The following is a 26,499-nucleotide window of genomic DNA, read 5'->3' as shown; positions in this document are numbered from 1 at the left end:
ACCCAAGTGACCCAGCGCTGCCGCCGCCATCTTGCCCGCTCTCTCTCTACGGAAGCCTCCGAGTTCAAACTTTGTGGGGACAACACGCATGCGCGGTACTATGGCTACCTTCCAAATCAGTAGATTTAACAAGTACTACACCCGCGGTGGTGTCATGAAAACCGCGAATGCGCAGAGGGTGTTTAAACTGTAACCAGCCTTGTTTAGGAATGAATGACTTGGGCCGAGCCCGTGGCGCACTTGGTAGGAATGAATGACTTAATAAAGGCCGGAAAGTAGCGGGTTTCCGGAAATTCACCGGTATCCAAAAAAATTGTGAAGTCTCACCTCACAAATGGTCTAAAAAGAGGGAACAGAGTCCGTGAACAAGCCGCCTAACCCAGCGGGCTTCAGTTTATCTAGTCGGTAAAATAGTCAGTAATAACTATCCCTACGGCACAAGCTTGTTGCAAAGATCAATCGCATGAAAGTTTGAAATCGCTTGAACGTTCTTTTAAAGATTAAATAATTCAAATACGTATGATGTTCTAATCCCTGCTAATCTCCAGGCTGACCTCCAAGACAGGTATTTCACGAAATTTCACGTATTCCTCACAGCAATCCAACAGGAATGGATTAACATCTTCGTTCTTCAAATATGAGGAAACATATTTAGAATAGGTTAAAGCCGCTCAGATAACAACTGGCAAAAAACAGTGGCCAATCTAGGGATGGGTGCCTCCAAAATTAGTGCCTCTAGACGCATCCAAATACACGACGCGTATCGTATATGTTTGATCTCTCTGTATTAAAGATAGGTATTTCAGGTTTTGGTTTGCTACGTATGCAGAAGTGCCAGATAACCCCATGCATAAAAGCAGTACAGGAATAGTGCAGAATCTGAGGATTTTAGCAGGTTTGAGTTGGAGAGAAACTCCCATTCTTTTTCCTCCACAGCACGTAACACATACAGTTCCCTTCCCGGAGTTGGTGCTCAATCAAGCAAATCAAGAGAGTCACTCCATTCGGTTTCCCTTTAATCTTTGAGTACCAACAACCCAGAGCCAGAACTTCCACCCAGTTGCAAAAACTGTTCCTTCCCTTTTTGACTTCTGATTCATACTGTTTTGTTCATAGGCTTCCCGTAGATATCTTCAAAGCATCTTTAGAACTAGCAAAATACCCTGGCACATAACGTTCAAAGAATATTGGACAGGATAGTGGGTCCAAAGTATAAACCGGTAGTGTGGAGAGGTGGCTCCACCAGTCTAACCCTTTAATTATGGGCATTGCTGTGGGAAGTGAGAATGCCTAACTCCGGGGCTGGGCTCAGGAAGCCCCAGATCCTCGTCAAGATTGGGGCGGACCTCCTGCTGCTGGCGAGGTGGAGAGGCGCTGAGCTCGTACCCGCCCTGCCCACCACGCGGCGGCGGGAACCGAGCGTGCGGTGCTGGCTGGGCCTCGACGCGCGCCGTAGCGGCGGTCTGAGTAGGCGGGGCTCGAGGTCCACCAGTCCCTTTTCCCGGCTACGGCGTGGGACTGCGAACGGTCTTTCCCTGTGGCTGCTTCCCTCATCCAAGGCGGCCGTCAGTCATGGAGCAGGACCCGCGGACGCTGCCTCCCTCCCCCAACTGGTACTGCTCCCGCTGCAGCGATGCTGTGCCCGGGGGCCTCTTTGGCTTCGCTGCGCGGACCTCCGTCTTCCTAGTCCGCGTGGGCCCTGGCGCGGGCGCGACCCTTGGGACGCCCCCGTTTCGAGGTAACTCTTCACCTATGGGCCCTAGACTTCCTGCCTTTCCTGTGTTCCCCAGGGGCGCCGAGTGAGTGTGTCCAGGCACCCCTTTTGTGGGGAGAAACTGAGGCCCAAACAGGGAGAAGGGCCTACCCGCAGGCACTAAGCTGAGTCGTGTCCGGTCTTCAAGCGTGAGCTACACCACTCTGTGGCCGAGCGGTCCCTCCTCCTGGCGCCCGCATGTGGGGCCTCTAGCTTACTGAAAAGTTAGACTTGTCTAGGCCCGAGTAGTTATAATATCTATGGCTCCCCCCAAGTGCGTGCTGGCCCTCTGGGAGCCTTCCTGGGGTTGGCAGTTGCCTACAGCTGCAGGCCCTAAGCAAGATCCTGCAAATATGTGAAACTTGTTTCTGTAAGATGAATGGGTTGAGCCAGATACTTTCAGGCTCCAAACTAGGCTTTGATTGTGCCTTGGAATATGATGTGCCAGATATTTATTCTATTCCAAACACTCTTTGGACAGATCTGAATAAGAATCACTTTCACGTTCTTCATTTGAACTGCTTTCCAGCCTATGAATTAAGCACAGCAAAGGGATCAACATCATTTTACAGTTGAGGCTCAATAACTTGTCTGAAGTCATGTAGCAGCGCTAATATCAGCACTTAGGGTTTCTGGTTGAGTCCGTGGATATTTTTGTTATACCATGGGTTAAGTAACTCCAGAGTATGCTCGCTCACTCATCGTCCTACAGCAGTTGATTTTGCCAGGAATCTTGGATTGCACCTTAATTAACCTAATTAACCTATTGTCTGGTTTTGCTTAAAGTCATAGGAGAGTTAGTGGGACACACCGAAAGGATCTCTGGCGTCACGTTTTCTCATCACCCTGGTCAATACAATCTCTGTGCCACCAGCTCTGATGACGGGACTGTGAAAATCTGGGATGTAGAGACAAAAACAGTTGTGACAGAACATGCACTCCACCAGGTACCATGGGTTACTGGGTTCTCAGACTGTTTCTACATATCTGCTGAGAATTCTTTTCTTTCAAGTATAGTTTTGCTAGCTTATCTATGCAAGGTGTTCTAACTGTGTTCATTAATTAGAAGCTGTATTTTGTAAGGTATCTCAAAACTTTTTTGAAAGAGATGCATATAAACCAGAAGTTGGCCAACTGCTTTGGCACTGGTTTTTGCAGATAGCTTTATTATAATACAGCCACACTTATTCATTTAAGTATTGTCTATGGCTGCTTTCATGCTACAACAGCAGAGTTAAGTAGTTGCAACAGAGATCGGGCAAAGTCTAAAACATTTACTGTCTGGTTGTTTACGTAAAATAGACTTCTGATTAAACTGTAAATGAGTGAATGAAACTCATTTCTAAACCAGATAATTGGGCCAGCCCGTGGCTCACTTGGGGGAGAGTGGTGCTGACAACACAAAGTTAAGGATTAAGATTCCCTTACCGGTCATCTTTTTTAAAAGATAAATAAATAAATAAAAGAAACCAGATGATTACTTGATATACTTGCCTTTTGTGACCATGAACAAAGGAAAGTAAAAGACCCACTTAATCTTTGTAAAAACTTTGTATTAATCTATTAAAGGAAGAAAAAAATTAAATGATTCTTTCGTTTCCAATAGTCTAAACTTTTTAAATCATTTTATTAATATACTGTTGCTATACAAGTAAGATTAACAAGTATGTATTAAATACCTATAATGTACCTAGCATTATGTTGGTTAGTGACACAGGTTAAAAACTAAGTAAAAATTCAGCATTGACAAATGAGAAACAAATACATTTTTGTTTTGTTTTAAAGCATACAATATCAGCACTGCATTGGTCTCCTCTAGTAAAGGACTTAATAGTGTCTGGGGATGAAAAAGGAGTAGTTTTCTGTTACTGGTTTAACAGAAATGACAGCCAGCACCTCTTTATAGAACCCAGGACAATTTTCTGTCTCACTTGCTCACCTCATCATGAAGATTTAGTAGCTGTTGGGTAAGTACTGTGTCATCTGTATTGGTGATTTATTTTTGTTTGAGATCATATTTTGCATTTGCTTTACCTTTTCCTATCACTTTATTCCTCAAAAGAAACCATTTACAGATATTAACTGCTCCCTCTGAGCCCTTGGCATCATTTATTCCTGTGACCTCCAGGTCCTTACTATCTCTTCCACTCCCTGTCTTTGTTTTTGTTTCCATGATACTGTTCTTTCCTTGTTCTTTACATCTAGTACCTCCAGTCAGCATCCAAATATAGGAAATGTCTACTTTCACCTTTTTCTTTTTCTGTACTGCTCTTGGATATAACATTAACTCCCAGAGTATCTGATGTCTCTGCTCTGTCTCTCTGGTTCTGAGTGCTCCTTTTAGATTGGGAAAGTGATATGGCATGGGGATCTGTATCCTCCTCAATCACCAAGGTTGTTTCACATGAGCTGCCTGAATGAGCATACTTCTTTTCCTCATGACTGCATGTACTTCTCACCCAAAGATGTCCATTCCCTCCAGTCAAAGTCTTGACATAAGCAGTTTGACTAGAATGTTGGAGGAGAAAACCTTCCTGGAGTAGATTCAAGAGACTTGAGCGAGGGGGAGGTAATAGAGATAACTTTTTCACAAAGTTGTGAAAATGTGCATAGACATGAGGAGGTTTATGGGGTCAAGGGAGTAATAAATGGAAGATAGCAAGGGCATGTTTTTATGCTGATGGAAATGAGGCAGAAGAGGGACACCTTGTTGCAAAAGTAAACTGTGATAAATACAGGAGTGATGTTTTTGACAAGTTGAGAGGTGATTGGATTCAGATGACAAGTAGAAAAGGTGGAAATAGGTGCAGATAGGTTTGTATATATGTTTGGAATAGGGGGTGTATTAGTCTGTTTCTGTTGCTTATAACAAAATACCTGGAACTGGGTAGTATGTAAGAAAACAAAATTTATTGCTTACAGTGTAAGGGGTTAGGAAGTCCAAAGCCCAGGGAACACATCTGGTGAGGGTCTTCTTAGTGGTGGCTGTACAGCAATGCAGGGGTCTCACATGGCAGAAAGTGGTGGAACAGAGAGAGAGATTCTCACGTGCTCTCTTTTTAAAGCCCTCAGAACCACTCCCATGAGCACCATTACTAATCCATTCAGTAGGGCATGGTCTTCACAATCTAATCACCTCTTCAAGGCCCCACCTTTCAATTACCGTAATAGGATTTCCTACATTCAACAGTTAATTTGGGAATTAAGCTTCTAGTATCTGAACTTTGGGGACCCAATTCAGTCTATCCACAGCAGGAGGGCATTCCCTTCTGTGGCTTCTGATTTTGAAGTGAGGAGTAAGTCAGAGTGGTGGAGTGAAGTTCAGGGTGGGGTTGGAACTGGATGTGAGAAGAAGGTATAAAAACAGTCATCTCAGAAAATGGGAAAGTGAATTTACTGAGGGAAATTGTAGATCCATTGTTCACTGTTCAGTGTCAAGCTAAGGATCATGGTCATGAATGTAAAGTAAACTACTCAAACTGGTTGAGAAAGGAGGTGGTTGGATTCATTCACGTTTAGGGTTTTGGCACTAAATGCCCCTGAGGGGAAGGAGACAAAGGGGATAATTAAAGAGGGATTATAGTAATGGATCATGAAATCTGTGCTGCCTGGGGGGAAGGATGGGAAGACCAGTGTGGGATAAGGTACATGATAGTGAGAATGTAAGGGGTCTGTGGGTCTACGGTCTTGCGAAGTGGGAGCATTGTTACAGTGAGGGTAGAGAGTGAGCAAAAAGGGTAGTAGGCAGAGGTCAGAGAGGCTTGCATCAAACTGACCTCGAAAGAAAAGGAGGACTTCTCAAGAGAGTATTTCGGGTAGAGGGAACTGCACAATTAGACAGAGGATTGAATCAGAAAAATTTGTTTTTAGTGGATCTTCAAAATGGTTTTTATTCCCAGAAAGCTTTGTTCAAATTTAAAAACAGTTTTATCTCATGACAATTCCAAGTCCAGATCTTCAAAGATTGATGGACATATTCTTTTTTTTTTTTTAATAATACAGTTGTAATGGTGTTTTTCCCTGTAGAATTATCTAATGTGTAGGAAATGTAAATAAGTACAACCGCTTTAGAGAGCAGTTTTGCACCTTCTAGTAAAGCAAAGATGCACCTGTCTTACATTCTGGCCATTCCATTACCATGCATTAAGCCTGAAATTGTCTTAGGTGTATACAACAACATTAATAGCATTTTTTGTTTGTAAGAGCAAAAAATGGAAGCCCTTCAAAAGAAAAATGAATGAACGATGAGATATTTATACAGTGCAGTACTAATACAGTAGCATAAATGACTAACCAGGAACTAGAGTTACATGTGTCAGCGTGGATAACTCAGAAGCAGAATGAGTGAAAAAAAGCAAGCTACAGAAAAACAGACTGCATGATACCATTGTATGAAGTTTTAAAATATACAAAACAATTCTGTAAATCTTAATCAGGAATATATACAAAGAAAGGCTAGAAATGGTATAACACAAAATTCACAAATAGTGGTATACCTCTGAGGAAGAGAAGGAGAGAGGTTTGGGGTGGAATATACGAGGGTACTTCAGAAAGTTCCTGGAAAGATTCTTATCTTTTAGTTCTATTTTTCCATGAACTTTTTGAAGTACTCTTGTATAGAGACTTCAGCTATATTGGTAATTTTTTTTCTTAAGCTTGGTGATAGATATTTTATGTGTCTGAAATAATTCATTGTTTTTTAAAAAGCTGTTAGGATTTCTTGGTTTCTTCTGAATTCATAAAAGCCTGGGATACATAGATCTAGAATATAGAGTTGTGCAGATTTTGTTAAGTTCATAGTTAGAAAAGTAGTATCACTTATAAAAACCTTTTTGGTTTTTTGGTTTTTTTTAGTGTACTAGGACAAATTCATCTCTGATTAGAGAAGTTACTGGATCCCTATAAGAACTATTCTTCTGTAAGTTCCCTGAGAACAAAAGTATGCTCCTCTATTTGAGCTTTGTGCCAGACAACGTAATTTGATCATGGAGGAGGGTTTTAACAAAACCAGAAAGTATGAAATGAGCACTTTGGAAAAAGGACCTAACAAAATTATTTATTGTCTTCTTCCCTTTTCTCCCACCCCAAATGCACCTAGTCCACAATGGTAACTCCTAAACCAAAATGTTTACTAGCAACTGTTCTGTCTTTATTTTACAGTGATAATTTCTAACTCTTGTTTTTTAGCTACAAGGATGGCATAGTGGTTATAACTGACATCAGTAAGAAAGGAGAAGTTATTCACAGGCTTCGAGGCCATGATGATGAAATTCACTCCATAGCCTGGTGTCCCCTGCTTGGTGAAGATTGCTTATCTGTAAACCAAGAGGAAAATTCAGGTAGAGAAGATTCAAGGGAGAGTTCAATACACTTTAGACTTAAAGAACAAAGTGGGGAGAGTTGTATTGTTTGAATTACATTTGAAACTTTAGGTTTTACAGATCAGACCTATGCAAGAGATAATTAAGTTTTGGGAACCTTTGCAAACTAAGTTTTCTTTGATAAGTGCATATTTAATGCTAATTAAAAACAATATTACTATCTCTCTTGGAGAAGAACCTGAAGTTCCTAATGGGAAAGTTACAGCACAAATTCCAGTAACAAGAGGATGTTATTTAGCCACTGGAAGCAAAGATCAGACCATTCGAATCTGGAGCTGTTCTAGAGGCCGAGGTAAGATTTATGTTTGATGGTTTTTTTGTGATATAACTTATACTGATCCAGTAGAAGTAGAAGCTTTTTTGTTCTGTCTTGTTGTCCCGTGAGTGTATATCATCTGTCAGAAAGCAGCTCTTTTCTGTCTAGAAAGTTGTTTTCCCAATTTAGCATGGGCTAGAACTCTCTGTGCTCTCAATGCCTGGCTTTTGTGTTGAGATGAGAGTTTCTGATACATCCATGAGAAGGCAGGGATCTCTGCTTTATCGAAGGGTCACTGTTTGGCATGGATAGCAAGATATTTGTTATAAGCACAGGAATATTGGAACTTGGCAAGGCCTGGGTCAGAGTAATGGAAAAGATCTCTGGAGTTAGAGCTTCTAATGTACAAATGCAGAATAAATAATGTACATCCAGCATAGAAATGTATGTTTAAATGTAAAAGCTCAATTTATCTGAATTATGGACCTCCTCAGTCATTTAGCTTTCCCAAGCTTCTCTTTGTTTTTTGTTGTGGTGTTTTTATTTATTTTTATTTTTTGGTGGCTGCCAGTACAGGGATCCAAACTCTTGACCTTGCTGTTATAACACCATGCTGAGCTAACCAACCAGCCCTCCCAAGCTTCTCTTTGAACAAAACTTTTACCTTAAGTTTATAAATTGAAAGAAACTACAGGCAGAATGGTGTTACCTTTATAGTAAAATTTTTGCCTTTCTTTTTATAGTGGACTTCTCTTCTTTCTCCACTTTACTTATTTATGTCAGTTATTTTTATTGTGGGAAAACACACATAACATAAAACTTAACCACCCTGACCACTTATAAGTGTACACTTTGGTATTAAATATATTCATAATGTTGTCCAACCATCACCACCTCCAGAACTCTTTTTATCTTGTGAAACTGAAACTCTATACCCAATAAGTAATAACTCCCCATTTCCCCCTCCCTGATCCCCTAGCAACCACTGTTCTACTTTCTGTCTCTGATTTTGACTACTCTGAGTATTTCATTTAAGTGGAATCATACAGTATATGTCTTTTTGTGATTGGCATATTTCACTTAGCATAATGTCCTCAGGGTTCACCCATGTTGCAGCATATGTCAGAATTTTCTTCCTTTCTAAGGCTGAATAATATTCCATCGTATATGTATGTACCATGTTTTGCTTGTTCATTCATCCACCAATGGTCACTTGGGTTGCTTCCACGTTTTAGCTATTGGGAATAATACTGCTATGAACATGGGTGAATTCTCCACTTTATTTTAAACCATGAAAGTTTTATCTTTGCCCAAGTACATTAGTGCATGTAAAGCAAGTAGCACAGGGCTTCGCACATAGTTCGGGTTTAGTCAATTGTAAATAGTAGAATCATTTTGGAAGACAGAACTTGAAGGTTTGTGGACTACTTTTGGACATACTACAGCTCCAAGTGGAGACATCAAGCTGAGGATCCCTCCAAAAAGTAACCTCTAAACTTACGGATGTGTCATATAGTAGTTTCAGTTCTGATTATGCAGCACAGTCAGCTGGACAGTTTTTGAAAAATGTGTGTTCCTGGACCCCTCCTCAGATCTACTGAATCGGAATGTCTAGGAGTAGGGCATGTGTATTTTTAAAAGCTGCATATGTGGTTCTACTGCACAATATGGATTGTTTGCAGCATGTTGGGTGGAGGTAATCCTCTGCCACAACTTGTTGACTTCCAAATGTTTCCCCTTTGTTGGATTTCTTGCCAACTAGGTAAAGGAATCTCCTCCCGCTGTCCTTCCAACTTTGGAAAATCTTAGGTTGTGTAATCACCTTGGTTTCTCATTTCTAGTTGGGAACTCATTTTCCCAGACAAAAAATATTCTTAGTATGTTTAGGTTGCCAAGGCAGCCTTAAAAGCTACCTAAATGTAAGTAGACTAGTATTAAACACTATTTATAATAATGTTTTCATAGGAAAATGAAGTCTGAATTCTAAGTAATCAAACTAACAAGATTTTAAACCATAGATTGTGTATTGTGAACTGCTGGTGACATGAAAGTAGTTACACATGTTGAGTGCCCCACTGAACTGTTTTTTATCTGCAGGGGTGATGATTTTGAAATTACCCTTTCTGAAGAGAAGAGGAGGGGGTACAGACCCAACTGTTAAAGAGCGCCTTTGGTTGACACTCCATTGGCCCAGTAATCAGCCAACACAGCTGGTATCCAGTTGTTTTGGGTAAGTCTTTTTTGGTCACACTTTCTCTGATTTATTTTGTTTCCCTATTTGGCCTCTGAAATTCCTAGGCTTCTCTTTGTAGACACAGAAGGTAAAGTAATGGTCATGGCTTGTATTATGATGGGCCATTTGAAACAGAAAAGTGCTGATATCTGTGCTGTCTACTAATAGTTGAAAAAAAGATCAAATAAGTGTAGCCTAGTGAGTAAGTGGGGACTCTGAAGTTAGGCAGAACTGAATTTTAGAATCTGTTACTTAGTCTGCTTTGTGTTCATGAACAAGACCTTTTACTTTTCTGAGCTTCAATCACTTTATGTGTAGAAAGGAAAGATAGTGATAATATTTTCTGTCTCTTAGGATGGTTATGGCCATTCAGTAAACAAAATTTATTGAGCACTTGCTTCTAGTAGCTGGAGATAAAAAGTGAATTTAACAGACAAGTTCCCTGCTTTTAAATGAGGTAATACAGGTAAAGCACATAGAAATCCCTCCAAAGTGGTCCCACTCCCCCCACCACCCCAAGAGAGAGATATTATTTTTTAAACTTTTGGAGCTCTGCAAATTATGGTGGCATTTTATACTTAAAGCCATTAGGGAAATCTGTTTAAAAGGTAGTTCAGTACATTTACATGGTTCAAAAAGAATGGAAATACAGTATATAATAAAGTATCCTTCCCACCTCTGTCTTCCCCTTCCTGTAGGCAATGCCTATTTTTCTGGGTGTGTTCTCCCAGAGATATTTTGTGCATATTTCAGAATATTCCATTTTTCTGTCCTTAAAGGAATAGTTAACAAAAATTATTTTGCAAGTAAGGGTCCAGTCCATCTGACTCAACAATTATTTGACTTCAGATTGTTTGTGAAAGAGAACTAATGTTTATGTTTTTTACTTCACAGAGGTGAATTGCTACTATGGGATCTCACCCAATCTTGGAGAAGGAAATACACTGTCTTTAGCACTTCATCAGAAGGGCAAAATCATTCAAGAATTGTGTTTAATTTATGTCCGCTACAAACTGAGGATAACAAACAGCTGCTGCTTTCCACCTCAATGGACAGAGATGTAAGAACTGCTTATTTTCATTCAGCATTGTAGAGCAGTGATTTACAACTTGGGAGGGATTAGAGGGCTTTTTCAAACCATCTGGCAGTTTTAGACATACTTCAGCTAAAACTAAGTGGAGACATCAAGCTGAGGATCCCTTCAAAATGGTGACCTCTAAACTTATGCATGAGTCGTATGGTGGCCTTCAGTTCTGATTGTGCAGCAGTCCTTCCAACGACACAGTTACCGTTACTGATCGCACCAAATATTATCAACGGTACTGGGGCAGGAGAAATGTGAGGAACTACAAGATGCTTTTCTGTTGAAGCAGACATGATAAAGTAGAATAGATATGTCCCGGGAAGGATGTGTGAGATCATGCTTATCCTGGTCTATGACTGGGTAACAGAATCATCTGCTCTTAGTGAACTCTGAGAGAGAGAATTAGCTTTATTTAAGAGTCTGTGACCTTTACTGTTTTGCACTAAAGCTAGTCTTATTTGATAGACTTTGTTTTTCTCCTAAGCCTCTCTGTTAAACAAATGGCCATTAAAAATGTATCACTTCTCCTCCCCTGTGTATGATATTTTGCTTTTTGAGATAGTAGCTTTTTGATTTTTCCACTGTGCTGAGGCCATCTTCATCCTTATTTAGAGTTTGCCAAGTGAGGAGGTTACCAATGCTGTAATAGAGTAGAAAGACCACTGAACTCTGGGAAATGAGGGGCCTGAGTTCTGGTTTATTAATTATGTGACCTCGAATTCACTCAATGTCTCTGAGAGTAAATTTGGGGGTTTTTTTTTGGGGGGGGGGTGGCAGCTGGTTGGTACAGGGCTCCAAACCCTTGACCTTGGTATTGTTGGGAATAAACATATTCTAAAATCCCTTTCATCTTTATAATTTATCACTGATTTTTTTTTCCTAAGGCATGCTTTTGCCTTTCCAATTTCTATTGCAATAAATTATATTATCCTTATCTACTCTTTGAGCCTATCCCATTTGAAATATTGGATCCGTTTTCCTACTTTTCTGCTCTTTTTATATTTAGGCCCCAACCCTTACTCTTTTCAGGTAAAATGTTGGGACATGACCACCCTGGAGTGCTGTTGGACCCTGCCTTCCCTTGGTGGCTTTGCCTATAGCCTGGCTTTCTCTCCTGTGGAAATAGGCTGTTTGGCCATAGGTGTTGGGGATGGCATGATCCGTGTATGGAATACACTCTCCATAAAGAACAACTATGATGTGAAAACGTTTTGGCAGGGTGTCAAGTCCAAGGTTACAGCGGTAAGGATGCTTTCTTTGAGTTCTCTTTGAAGTTTTTTTCAAATAAGTAGTTCTTTTTTAGAGAACACCTCTTCATTTAAATGAATTCTATTAGGAACCAAAATTGTTTAAAGGTATTTTTGATGAAGTTTGAAACTAGGTAAACAGAAGAACCTTTCTTTTAAAAAAAAAATCCTATATAAGATGACCTGTGAGGGGATCTTAACACCTGACTTGGTGTTGTCAGCACCACACTCTCCCAAGTGAGCTAACTGGCCATCTGTATATAGGGATCTGAACCTGTGGCCTTGGTGTTATCAGCACCACTCTCTCCCGAATGAGCCACGGGCTGGCCCCAGAAGAACCTTTCAACCAAACCATTATTCCTAAATTCAGATTTTAAAATTATTAAGGCTTTGTTGAACTCACCATGTTTTCCAATAGTAAGAAATTAGAAATAACCTGAGAGTGTGTGTATTCATGGAGGATACATTAAGTTATATTATAATCACATGTCGGAATGGCATCAAATTATTAAAAATAATAATGCAGATCTTTAATGTGGAAAGATGTTAATGGTTCACAAAAAATGCAAGTTATAAAACATGGAATGTGGGTTAGAAAACAGTATTATAATCTTTTGTTTGTTTTTCTCCAAAATTATATATCTCTGTTTTGGCTGTTAAGTTTAAAAGCAGTAAATATGATTTTAAAAGAATACCAACAATACCGAAATATAGAAAGGGACATTTTTTTTCTACCCTACACTCCACTTTAAGCCCCCACTTCCATAATCCAGAAAATTACTGTTGACAATTTATGATATATCTTTCCAAATTTTGTTAATTATTAGTAGAATTATGATTTTCTAAATTGTTCTAGAATCTTTTATCCCTACCCTGCAGTGTATCATGCACATCATTTTAATGTTTGAACCTATTCGTTTTCTTCAATTGTGTATATCTAAGTTTATTTACAAATATGTGTGGAAAGAGATATAAAATTGGCAATGAGTTTTTTGGATGGTGAGATTACAGGTGATCTCTTTGTCATATGAGCTTCTTTGTTTTTCTCTTTTAAACTGAGAATTAGAAGAAATCAAGAGTAACAAAGTTTTCCATTTGAATGCTTGAAGGATAGTGTAAAGATTCCCTTGAACATGAGCTCCTTTTCTCATAATTTCTCACTTGGGAATTTTTTTTTGCAGCTGTGCTGGCACCCAAACAAGGAAGGTTGCTTGGCTTTTGGAACTGATGACGGAAAAGTGGGATTATATGACACCTACTCCAACAAGTAAGGAATGGGTGATTCATGTTTAGGGCATTGACCAAAATGTCAGTGGTGGATTTAATTTTCAGTTCATAAACCTGGACGTACATCAAAATTGCATGGAAGGCTTTTTAAGAATTAAGATTCTGGCACTGAGATTGAAGTTCAGAACTTGGAATTTTATTTTTAAAAAATTATTTCAAGTGGTAGTGGTTCATCCCCCACCACAAGTCTGCTTGAGAATCACTAAAATAAACCATTTGCTTTTGTTTTTACAAGAGTTTTCAGGCTTACATGAACATTGAAAGAATCTAGTACAAAGAATATCTATGTACCTTCTGTCTAGATTCACCAGCTAGCATTTTGTCATACTTGTTTTATCCTTATGTCTCTCTATATGTTATATCTGAAACACTTCTCCTTTACAATTCTAAGAATAAGAACACTCTCCCATGTAACCACAATATCCTGATCACATTTAAGAAAGAAAATTAACAGTAATTTCATAATATGATCTAATATTCACCTCATATACAGATTTCCTCAGTTGAGCCAAAAATGTTTTTTCTAGCTTTTTTTTTCTTTATTATTATTATTATTATTATTATTAATTTGGCAGCTGGATCTAAAACTTGACCTTGGTGTTATGAACACCATGCTCTACCAATTGAGCTAACCAGTCAGTCCCAAATTAGTTTTCATTATCTTAGTCTCTTTATCCAGTCTCTTTTATTCCAGAATACTGCCCCCATTTCTTTTCTTTGCATAACATTGCCTTTTCAATTTGAAGACTTCAGATAATTTGCCTTGTAGACTACTCCACATTTTAGACTTGTCTAGTTTTTTCATTGTGGTGACTCATTTCTCTATTCCCTGTATTTCCTGTAAACTAGAAGTTATATCTAGAGCTGCATTGTCCACTCTACTAGCCATTAGCCATGGGTGAGTACTAAGCACTTGAAAGGGGGCAAGTCCAAATTGAGATGTGCTGTAAGTGTAAAATACACACCAGAGTTCAAAGTCTTAGTAGAATGTAAAATATCTCATTAATAATTTTATTTTGATTACATTTTAAATAATATTTTTAGCATGCTGAGTTAAATAAAATATATTATTAAAATTAACTTTCACTTGTTTCAACATTTTGTTTTTTTTAATGTAGCTACTAGAAAACTTTGGGTTACATATGTGACTAGTATTTATGGTTCACATTATATAACTATTGCACACAGTTGTTCCAGAGGCTGGATTAGATTCCAGACCTGCGCTGTGCAGTTTGGTAGTCACTAGCCCCTTGTGGCTATTTATACTTAAAGTAATTAAAATTAAATTAGAAATTCATTTCCTCAGGTGCACTAGCCACATTTCAAATGCACAAGAGCCATATATGGGTAATGGCTACCTTATTGGACAGCACTGTTTCACCTTTTTATATGGTTGGGGAGAAAATATCAAAATATTTTGTGGCCTATGAAGATTAAATAAAATTCAGATTTCTGTATCCATAAATACATTTTTATTGGCACAGAGCTACACTCATTCATTTACATACTATCTGTGGCTGCTTTTCATGGCTACTTTTGTACTACTACAGCAGAGTGGAGTAGTTGTGGCAGAAACCACATGGCTCACAAAGCCTGAAATATTTACTCTGTCCTATTACAGAAAATGTTTGCTTAACTCTGTCCTAGATCATTTACTTCTTTTTTTTTTTTTTTTGTCTTTTTTCGTGACCGGCACTCAGCCAGTGAGTGCACCGGCCATTCCCATACAGGATCCGAACCTGCGGCGGGAGCGTCACCGTGCTCCCAGCGCCGCACTCCCCCGAGTGCACCACGGGCTCGGCCCCTAGACCATTTACTTCTAAAAGAAAATCATTTATTGTACTGCAGAGCTAGCCTTTTTATATGCAATTCTTTAAGTACTCAGAACCTACATGCAGTTGACTATTTTTCCCTTTTTTTAACTCAGAAAAAATGCACTGTTTCAAAGAGGTATTTAACAAAATAAAACAGTGTATTTATTTACTTACTTATGTACTTATTTATTTTTTGGTGACTGGTGATACAGGGATCCAAACCTTTGACTTTGTTTGTTATAACAGAGTACTCTAGCCAACTGAGCTAACCAGCCAGCCCTTATCTATTAATTTAAATAGCTCTGTGTCATCATGAAATTGCTAACTACTTCTGTTAAATTAATATCTTCTGGTTATTATAAGACTAACACTAGAAAAGGTATGTAGTAGGAGAAAGAATATTGCCACGATGTATTGTTACACATTCAGCCAAAATTACTTATCTTTCTTTTAGCCAAAAAAAATTTTGGTTCATTGTCTAGAATGACTATTATAAATTTGTCAGATACATGGAAGTAAATAAGTCAACAACTAGTTCAATCATAGGTTCTAGAATTCTAAGTTTATACAAAGAATACAACTTACGTTAAATGATAACAGTGCTGTCCTTTTTTTCCCCCAAGAAGCTAAGCCTTCTTTACTGACACATCATGTATTATTATCATCACAACCACCTTAGGAAGTACTCTTAAAAGCAAAGCTTCCTTAAAGGATAATCAAAACCTAAAAATTTGTCTACTCTGAAATCTTGTCTCAGTTTAAGAATGTTAATGGCACAGGGTAAGTCTGAAATGATTTCTAATCTTTTACTTGAATGCATTTTGGATGGTGAAGATACATGCTTCAGTAGTCTTAGTTCTGGGCTGACTAGTTTGAAGAAACAGGCTGTTTTTCTCTAGTTGTGGTAACCTTTATGCTTCTGTATGACTACAGTAATATTGTAATACCTGACACTTAATTGAGGTGGGCAAATTCAGAGGGAGAGTAGAGGAAAATGGCCAGATGGGTGGCAGTAACATTTTTTTCTGGGTAAGGTGTATTTGGAGCTTAATCGTTTTGGTAGTAGATATTATTACATGGTATGATATTTAAGTGTTTGCTTCTTTACAACAAACTATTTGGAGAAGGATACTGTTCGATTATTTTTCTCTTATATCAGCAACTAAGTTTATGATATAAATTCTTTTAGGAAAAAATGCTGTGTTTTCCATTATACTTTTTGATTAAATCTTTCTGTTTGTTCTCCGCCCCCTCTCCAAAAGACCTCCACAGATTTCTAGCACATATCATAAGAAGACTGTGTACACTTTAGCCTGGGGGCCACCAGTACCCCCCATGTCACTTGGTAAGTATCTGAGCCATCTATAAACAAAGATGAGTGTATTCTCTTTCTTTCCATTTAATCCTAAGATATTAAAGCTGGAAAGAGTCATAAATGTTCTAGTGCAGTGGCTGCTTATGTAGTCTGCTGTGTCCCCAGGGGTCCATGAAGGCAGTATAGCAGGTGATAAATTGGAATTGCTGTGAGAAACCATTCACCCATAAACCTCCCCATACTAACTAAAGTATTGTTTCTTTTTGAGCTAAAATATTTTGTTGTAGATATAGTTTCTTATGCTGGGTCCTGATACCCAGCCTAATGTTCTTCATTAAAACTTGTTCACTTTTTAATTTTATCAGAATTAGAATGTTATTTCAGGGTTGGCCAGTTAGCTCAGACAGTAAGAACATGGTGCTGATACCACCAGTGTCTACCGTTCAATCCCTGTACTGGCCAGCTGCCAAAAAAAAAAATATTATTTCAGTGTATTCATGGAATAATGGTCATCTGTTTTCACCCTTAGTTAAAGCAAAATTAAAATTTCTGAAATAGTCTCTTCTTGCCTTTGATTACATTCTGCCCCTTTCCTTCTTCTAGCCCCTCAGCCTTCTCTTTTTCTTGTCCCTAAGGTAGGTCTTTCATATCTTTCTAAGTGAGTTTATTCAACAAAAGTGTCTGATAAACTTTTCTTAACCATCTTCAATGAAATATCTGTAAATTTCCTTAGTTGTTGCATTATGTAGGGAGGATAAATAGTATAAATCATCAGAACTAAAGCAACATTGGGATTATAGTTCATTCATCTTACAAATTTTTATTGGATACTTGGTTTGTGATCTAGCAGTGGTGAAAATAAAACTTGTCTTACAGAAACCCATGAGAACCAGTGTTTGCTTCTTAAAAATTAAGATTTCTCTAATACTAAGAAAATCACTACATTGAGTACACCTCTTTAAAGTCAGTCTTAGAAAGTCCTGTGGCTCCATAAATGTAAATGCCGAAAGAGTACTTATTTCTGGAAGAAAAAGTAAATTCTCAGAAACTTTGACAACAATGCGTTTGGCTTCTGATGCCAGCTTTTGTGCCCCCTACTTTTTTTTTTTTTTTTTAAAAGATGACCAGTAAGGGGATCTCACCCCTTGGCTTGGTGTTGTCTGCACCACGCTCAGCCAGTGAGCTAAATCAGCCATCCGTATATAGGATCCAAACCCATGGCCTTGGTGTTATCAGCACCATACTCTCCCAAGTGAGCCACGGGCCAGCCTGTGCCTCCTACTATTTTGAATGCTGGAAGAATGTTTAAAGTAAATACATTGCATTGTAGAAATTAATTCAAAATTAGTATACATCTTTTACTCTCCCAACTGTGTTCAAATGAAAAGAACAGTGACTTTATTCCAGTGTATTAGAATATTTTAAATATATATTTCTTTTAAAACAACTCAATATGATATGGTCACATTATAGCAAAAGGTCTTTAAGCTGGTAAAGTGTAAAACTGATAAGCTTTCTTATCTCATAGGAGGAGAAGGAGACAGACCTTCCCTTACTTTATACAGCTGTGGAGGGGAAGGGATTGTCTTACAGCATAACCCCTGGAAGCTTAGTGGAGAGGCCTTTGACATCAACAAACTCATCAGGGACACCAATTCAATCAAAGTGAGTTCTTGTGGTCTAAAGTCTTCTATTGATCTCTGCATCTCAAGTTCCTCTGAGTTTCCCATCTTACATAATAAATGCCATTATTAGGTATAACCATCATGCCGAATCAGATTTCTTAGATATTCTTATAAGGCCGTGAGTAAATTTGTGGATTATGACATATATCTTAGGAGTTTTTATCCTTGAATAAAGCAAAGAACTTAGCCCAAAAAAAAGGTTTGTCTCAATTGCAATGGTGATTCATTATAAACTCTCAGATCTTAGATATAAGCATTCTTTTCGGGCCAACTACTTCAACCAAAGTGATGCTGTGGTAAAAATGACTTTGTAGTACAGTATCTAAATGCAGCTGCAAAGTGTTTTGCTCAAGACAGAATTGTCATTTTGTTTTTAGGTTTTTAGTGAAATAACTTCAGATTTATACAAAAGCTGCAAAAGTAGTACAAATAATTTCCTTATATCCTTTACCCAGATTCCACATTTTATCACATTTGTTTCAGTGTTCTATCTTTATATCAGAACTGTCTTTTAAAGTGAAACCATAAATGTTGAGATTTTCTTACCCTTTCAAATGAGCATTTTTTATTGTTGCTCATTATTTTTGTATGGTGAGCGTAAAAGTAACATTTAATCATAAACTGAATCATATTTATTGAGTATGTTTCTTCATTGTCTAAATGTTATCTGAACATTAACATTTAGCAACTAGTAAAAGGGACAAAATTCCTGTTCTTAAGCTTTCAGTTTAGTGGCAGTTGAATATATGGGTTATAAGTTCATGTGAAGAGTCTGGGCTGGAAATAGAAATTTGGAATGCCTTCACGTAAATGATAGATGCAAAGCTGTGGGCATGTATGAGGTGGGCTAAGGAGAGTAGTGTGAAAAAAAAGGGCCCCAGCTGCTTTGGGAAACACCAACATATAGAGGTAGGAGAAAAATGATTCTGGAAAAGAAAGCTTGGAAGGATAGGAATAAAACAAGGAGTGTATGGAGCTTTTGTTAAAGACAAGGCACCCATATTGTCAAAGCCAATGGGCATGTTTCATTCTTTATTATGGGATAAAAATCATTTTAATTAAATTTGTTTTACAAGGTTATACATTTAGTAGACATGTACCATTTAGTAGACATACTTATTGGCCTCTTTTTTTGTTTCACTTAGGAAATTCTAATTAGAATTCTTGGTCTTAGTAATTCTTTGACTAATTATTTGCAAGAATGGCTGTTTTATAATGAGAACATTTTTAAACTCTAGGAATGTTTTTTTTCTTGTGCTGTCATCCTTGATTTGTAAGATATGTAAAAGAACAATGTTTATAGTCAAGACTGGTTTGTTTTACTTTCTAGTACAAATTGCCTGTACACACAGAGATCAGCTGGAAAGCAGATGGCAAAATTATGGCTCTTGGCAATGAAGATGGGTATGTATTTGTTTCTTTACAGAAAAAACGTATAATTGCACAGATATTTGATCACAGGCTGGCTAATGCCATTATTAAAGTTAGTTTGGGAAGCCCAGTTGTATTTGGTATTTCAATTTGTCCTAGATGTCCTTAACTGATCTAGGAGCTCTCTGCATCTTTCAGAATTATAGAATTTGGAAATTTTCAGTCCAAACAGAGCATTTGGCTATACTTTGTTTTGGCTGTTTCAGACCTCACAAAATACTCCTCTCTGCATTAAACTGCCTAAATCTCACTCGATTTTTTATAAAGTAAGCCTATTCAGAAATGCTTTTTAGGTCTCCCCATGTCCTGTCCAAGGTTGATAATGTTGATCGCGGTAACATAGTTCTAACTCAGCCATTGGTTCATTAATTCTTTTAGCTTTTCCCTATTATTTATTACAAGTGCATGATAAACACAACTTTCCTGAGATTGTTATAATTTTTCAAAGCTGAATATACTTGTTTTAGAAAGCAACCTTTTTCTTTTTTTTGAGCAGTGGTAGGGAGGCTGGCTGGTACAGGGATCCAAACCTTTGACCTGGGGGTTATAACACCATGCTCTAACCAACTGAGCTAAGCGGCCAGCCCTAGAAAGCAACCTTTTGTCTGGTTCTTTATGAGAGATTGACCTTTGTAGTGATAGAAAGGATTATCTTATTCCATTTTACCTTTTCTTGACTGATGGAATGAGGGAGATATGTTTGTTTGCATTGGACTGTAATTTGATCATCCATCTTTCTTGTTTTGGTATGTTTTTTATTCCAGATCAATAGAAATATTTCAGGTTCCCAATTTGAAACTGATCTGTACCATCCAGCAGCATCACAAGCTTGTGAATACCATTAGCTGGCATCATGAACATGGCAGCCAGGCAGAGCTGAGCTATCTGATGGCCTCTGGCTCCAACAATGCAGTCATTTATGTGCACAATCTGAAGGCAGTCATAGGTAACCTTAGTTTCTTCCATACTGTGATGCTATTGTGGGTTCAACTACTTTCCATTCTAATCTTTGTATCTTTATTTTTTTTTTACTTTATTTTTGGCATTAAAATAAGCATTATTCTTACTGTTTTTCTGCTTTCAAAAATAATATATTCATCTTATTTTAAAATCCTTTCAAACATGACAAAAGCATTAACTTAGTGAAGTTTCCGCCATAATCCCATCCCTCAGTAATAACCAATGCTATTAGTGCACTACATGTTTTCTCCAGATTTTAAAGTGTTTGTTAACCTATATATGTGTATATGTAACTATATAGGTTTACGTTTCTATGTACTTGTGTGAAAGAACAGTCTTATGTATCTAGCTAAAAAGATATCACTGTATACAGTTAGCCCTCTGTATCCGTGCATTCCGCATCCATGAATTCAACCAACCATTGATCGAATATATTCAAGGGGGAAAAAAATTCCACAAAGTTCCAAAAAGCAAAACTTGAATTGAGTCCATGTGAATGAAATGATGTATAAGAATTATATTAGGTATTATAAGTAATCAAAACAGAATTTAAAGTATATGGGAGGACATGCATAAGTTATAAGCAAATACTAAGCCTTTTTATATAAGGAACTTTAGTGTCCTTGGATTGTAGTATCCACAGAGGGTCCTGGAACCAATCTCCGTAGATACCGAGGAATGACTGTACATACCACTTGCAGGTTTTCTTCTTTAAATGTAAAATATGTATCTTGGACATCTTTTTATGTCAATGCATAAAACTCTTTCCTACAGCTATTAACAGCTATTCATTCCATTGTATATATGGTCATACCGTAACTTATCCATTCCATAATTGATTAACATTTAAATTATTTACATTTTTTACAACTTAAGTAATATTACAGTGTAGGGCCTTGTACATATATCTTCATGAATATGAGTAAATAATTTTCTTGCAGAAAATTTCTAGAATTGGAATTGCTAGGTAAAGGGATGTAGACATTAAAAATGTATAGTTTTTTATAATTACTGCTAAGTGGCTCTCCAAAAAGATTGTGCCAGCTTATACTCTCTCCAGCAGTATTTGATTTTCCACACATGCACACACATACACATACATGACATACCTCATTCCCATGTTTGATTGCATCTAAATCTCACAATCCTATGAACTAGATATTGTTATCTTCATTTTACTGATGATTAAATTGAGGCCCCAGAGAGGTTAACTAACTTCTCCAAGTCCCACAGCTAGTATATGATAGAGCCTGGATTCACGCGCACACTGTCTAATTGCAGAGCCTACATGTGTTCTAGCAAGTACTATTCCCTGCCTGATAGATTAACTTTTTTATATATGTATGACTTAATCCATAAGGACTTAAACTTTATAGTAGGTGATCAGAAGAGCCTTTTTTAAAAATATGAATCTGACACTAAACTGTTTTTAGAGTGCTGCAAAGTATGCACTCTCAGACATAGTGAAAATAGTTGATACTTTTAATTTCTCTAGACCTAATTTCCAGTGGTTTTCCGAGAATCCTATTTGTATCAAAAAAATACATTTTTTTAATTCTAACAGTGGCTCTCCTAAATTAAAAACAATATGGAAAAGTGTTAAAGTGTAGACATTTTCCTAATAGTAAATAATAGACAATGTATAACTAATGGGCATATGTTAGAAAGCCAATCCTGGTACTTGTATTATTGGGATTCTAAATTCATCATCCACTTTAGAAAAGAGCATTAACGTAGTTCTTAATAACAGTGCAAATCTTTGTCCATTGTAACATTACCATCTTAGATTTTTATGTATTTCAAAGCTATTGGATGGTAGAAAAAGGAAGAAAACTGTCAGAATCAACTTCATTTTATTTGCACCTTCTTATTCTGAAGTAATTTTTAAAAGTTGCAACAATAGTACAAAGAACTCATATATACCCTTGCCCAGATTCAACAGTTTTTAACATTTTGTCATAATTTCTTTATTGTGTGTCTATATGTGTGTATATGTACATATTTTTTCAGAACCATTTTAAGATTGTTTTGTGTGCATCACACCCCGCATATCCCTTAGTATTTGCATATTTTATAAGAATAAGGATATTCCCTTATAGAACCACAGTTTCTTAATCAACTTCAGTTAATTTAACTTAATATGCAATAGTTTAATCTACCGTTTATATTCTAGTTTTGTCCATTGATTCAGCAATGTCCTTTATAGTAATTTTTTCTCCTCAAACACAGGATCCAGTCCAAGATCACCTGTGTGCATTTTGTTATGTCCAGTCTCCTTTAACCTGAAATAGCTTCTTAGTTTTTTTTTTTTAATCTTACATGACATTTCTGAAGAGTATAGGCCAGTTATTTTGTTGATGCTCCTTCAGTTTGGGTTTGTCTTGTATTTTCTCATGATTAGCTTCAGATTACAGTATACATTTTTACCTAGAATTCCATATAACTGATAATATGTTCCTCTTGGTATCACATCCAGAAGGCATTATTTTCATTTTGATTGCCTTTAGAAAGAAATAATAATAGCTGACACTTCTTGCAGTAAGCCTACGTGTCAGGCACTGTGGATGTGCCCACACTCTTAACCACCAAACAGTGTTGCCTGCTAAAATCACCTAAATATGGCAAAATTATGATTCTTGCCATGTTAACACTTTCCTGTATGTCCTTTTGTTTTTGTTATTGGTAGCAATGACATCTTCCCCTTGCCTTTTAGAAAGCAGCCCTGAGTCTCCAGTCACCGTTACAGAGCCCTACCGGACTCTATCAGGGCATACAGCCAAGATCACCAGTCTGGCGTGGAGCCCACATCATGATGGAAGGCTGGTATCTGCTTCCTATGATGGTACAGCCCAGGTACTATTGTGTCCTTGACCTTATGGGTTCTTCACTGTATACTCTAACTTAAACTTTCTTCTTTTCCCCCCAGTTATGGACATGTTTTCCATCCCCTACTGTCATCTTCTACAGAAAGGGATTTTCTGGGCTCTAGAAGGCATTTTAGTTCTATTCCATGTATCTGAGCCCTTAGCAGGCTAAGACTGGGTTTCTTATTTAGATGAAAGGAAAAGTATTGGTAGGAACCAGCTAAATTGTAACATTTTTACATTTCTGATTTACTATCAGTATGGTGGACTAAACTGAGTGAAAAGTACTGTCCTTTTCAACAAAGAAATGTTGGCTAATAAATCACAAAAACAGTTTTTAATAAACAAATTGATAAGTAAGAAATCTTCAAGTTTTAAAACATAAAGATAAAAGCCAAGCCAGAGCTATAAGGTAGGAGTTTTATATATCAGAACCAGAATAGGCCTTAGGAGGTGGGATCTAACATCCGTGATGGATGTCTGTCTCAGTGTTGAGTTGTAATTGAGCTATCTACACAAAGCTAGGAACCAGGAAAGGCTGCCTCTGTAAAATGGAGACCAAAGTAATTCAAGAAATAGCATGGAAATTGATCATTTGCCCAGGTGACTTGAGGATAAAAGAGTCACATGTGAGAAATTAGAATCTTAATTTTTGAATTAGGTTGCGCTATTTTCTTTATGATACCAGAACCCCGAGCCCAAAAACTAACATGCAGTATTGATTTGGGGCAGTGAAATGCATAGGGCACCAATAGAAGCTCATTCAAAATCATCCCCATAGGAATGCCCATGCATCCTAAAGCGAACACATAGGCCTCCCACAGGAAATAATACTCTCTGATATTGAACTCTTAACAGAAAAATTACAAATCACATGAGGAAATAAGACTCCACAGGTTTTTTAACAATTGAAAAACTTATGCCCCAAAACAGTAGAATAACCAGAATTGCCTGTTCTGTCATGTGACTTTTGGGTTTAGGTGTGGGATACCCTCCGGGAAGAGCCTCTGTGCAATTTCCGAGGACATCGAGGTCGACTGCTTTGTGTGGCATGGTCCCCATTGGATCCGGACTGCATCTACTCAGGGGCAGATGACTTCTGTGTGTACAAATGGCTCATTTCCATGCAAGATCATTCTCGGCCTCCTCAAGGTTAGTCAGAACCTGGAACTCATAAAATGCTTGTGTGATTTCCTTTCTCCCTCCCTTAATAATTGAGTTGATTAGGGTTGAGCAAGGAAGACATTCATGCAGGACAGCAGTGACAGAATAGCAGGAGTCTGGAGCCTAAGCAAGGAAGGTAGCCATGAGGAGCCTTAGGGCAACAACAGCCAAATAGTCACAAGTATACACCACTCAGCTTTTGGTTTCTAAGTATCATTCTCCATTAAAAGAGTCCAGGGCTTCTTGGAGAAATGGCTGATTCCAGGTGATTCCAGGTCAGGACAGGGAAAATATAAGATGAAGGAAAAAAGTACTGAAAGAATTAAGGAGACATGTCAAAAGGACAAAGAAGCCAGCTTGAAGAGGCTCCCACTGACCAAATCTAGTAGAATTAGAACTTAGAAAATCAGCCACCGCAATAACCATGGCTGCTGCAAAAGCAGCTAAATGCCACAACCACCACGCAGATGGTCCACCAACCATGGAGTACATTCATACAAGAAGAGCCACCAGCAGAGACAAAGAAAAGAAGAGGATGTCTCTTTCCACAAAGCCCATTTCAGAGTGACAGAAGAAGCATCTGCTCTATGATAATATTGGAGGACCTGATCACATCTCTCAGTGTTGGCAACAAATTAACATAGTAACCATTATTCTTTCAGAAGGAGAGAAGAAATCTAGGGCAGTTAGAGGGGGAGGGGGAGGGAGAGGGGGCTGGGGGGGGATTGGACAAGGGGTATAAAGAATAATTACGATTTGTAACAATATGTATGCTAGTAATATTGATTTAATCAGCATATCTCAATGTTCAACCCTAAAAATATGTGTAATCGATTTTGATTCAATAAATAAAATTTTTTAAAAAGAACTTTGAAAATAAGTAACAGAAAAATTCCCCAAAGATTAACTGGTACCAAACTTGCCCACCTTCCATAAGCAACTAGAAAACTAGACAGAATGTATTAAACAGCTAGAAAATTACCCAAAACAAATGAAGTTATATGTCCACAAAGACTTGTAAAAGAGTGCTCATAGCAGCTTTATCTGCAGTGACCCAAAACTAGAAGCAAGCCAAATGCCCATCAGCAAATAAATGAATAAATTGTGGTGTATACCTACAGTGGAATTCTCAGCAATAAAGAGAAGATAACTACTGATACAATGGGCTAGTCTCAAAAAACATGCTGAGCAAAAGAAGCCAGGCACAAAAGACTACATACTATGTAATTCTGATTATATTTAATTCTAGAGCAAGCAAAACCAAACTACCATGACAGTAGATCAGGGACTGCCTGGGACTCAGGGAGATAATGCATTTTACCTACCACAAAAAGGCATGAGGGAACTTTTCTAGGCGATGAAAATATTTTATAAGCTGTTTATGATAGAGATGGTGGTAGTGGGTTACATGACTGTATGTGTCTCACAACTCATCAAGTATTAAAAAGTGGGTATATTTTATTACTTTATACCTCAATAAAGGTGATTTTTTTAAAAGCAAAGGTAAAAACTTTAAAACTAGAAAAGTAACTAAGTAACTAATAGATTATAACCTAAAATAGGAATCCATGAGTTCATACTGATATAAATAAATGAGTACCCAAATAAATGGGGAGAAGCACAAGCCGTTCCTTATAGTAGAATGCCAACTAATGAAGGTAGAGTGAATGATTGAATTAGAAAATCACCACTTGGCAGTCATCATAGTAACAATTTTTAGTCAAGAAACATCAGTGTATACTAAAACTAATGGATGCAAATGCTTAGTAATTAAACAGAGGAAACACTTTTCAAGGGGTAACCTACAAGATACCCTCTTTAACCAAGTGATCAAAGTAAACCAAACAATGGGATAGATAAAGATTATATGCTACCTCATCGGTTGCCCTGAGAGAACACAGCATAACTTCTGTGTATTCCAGCTGAAAATGCATAATCTAAATCTAATCATGAAAAACATTAGGCAGAGCCAAATTGAGGGAAATTTGACAATAACTGTCCAGTAATCTTCAAAAGTTTCAAATC

The 26,499-nt window shown here is 37.6% G+C and overlaps 2 protein-coding genes across 3 annotated transcripts in view; one reads left to right on the top strand and one right to left on the bottom strand.

Annotated features, from left to right (window-relative positions):
- MRPL22 (mitochondrial ribosomal protein L22) overlaps positions 1-43 on the bottom strand; it is a 34,701-nt gene extending 34,658 nt beyond the window's left edge. Inside the window, exon 1 of the mRNA XM_063087078.1 lies at positions 3-43. Within this exon, the coding sequence (XP_062943148.1) occupies positions 3-30 (28 nt within the window). The 5' untranslated portion in view covers positions 31-43. The remainder of the gene's footprint in view (positions 1-2) is intronic.
- Positions 44-1,501: 1,458 nt separating this feature from the next.
- The window catches only part of GEMIN5 (gem nuclear organelle associated protein 5), a 47,724-nt gene continuing 22,726 nt past the window's right edge, over positions 1,502-26,499 (top strand). For both annotated transcript variants that reach the window (XM_063085382.1, XM_063085383.1), the window contains exons 1-15: positions 1,502-1,738; positions 2,540-2,700; positions 3,539-3,720; positions 6,941-7,092; positions 7,310-7,426; positions 9,488-9,620; positions 10,518-10,683; positions 11,737-11,949; positions 13,136-13,221; positions 16,318-16,400; positions 17,899-18,035; positions 19,386-19,459; positions 20,251-20,432; positions 23,160-23,299; positions 24,291-24,462. In XM_063085382.1, the coding sequence (XP_062941452.1) occupies positions 1,573-1,738; positions 2,540-2,700; positions 3,539-3,720; positions 6,941-7,092; positions 7,310-7,426; positions 9,488-9,620; positions 10,518-10,683; positions 11,737-11,949; positions 13,136-13,221; positions 16,318-16,400; positions 17,899-18,035; positions 19,386-19,459; positions 20,251-20,432; positions 23,160-23,299; positions 24,291-24,462 (2,164 nt within the window). In that variant the 5' untranslated portion in view covers positions 1,502-1,572. The remainder of the gene's footprint in view (positions 1,739-2,539; positions 2,701-3,538; positions 3,721-6,940; positions 7,093-7,309; positions 7,427-9,487; positions 9,621-10,517; positions 10,684-11,736; positions 11,950-13,135; positions 13,222-16,317; positions 16,401-17,898; positions 18,036-19,385; positions 19,460-20,250; positions 20,433-23,159; positions 23,300-24,290; positions 24,463-26,499) is intronic.

This window comes from Cynocephalus volans, chromosome 2 (genome assembly GCF_027409185.1).
Source record: "Cynocephalus volans isolate mCynVol1 chromosome 2, mCynVol1.pri, whole genome shotgun sequence".
Taxonomy (NCBI): Eukaryota; Metazoa; Chordata; class Mammalia; order Dermoptera; family Cynocephalidae; genus Cynocephalus; species Cynocephalus volans.
Note: the sequence above shows the minus strand (reverse complement) of the source record. Positions and strands in the feature narration are given on the sequence as shown.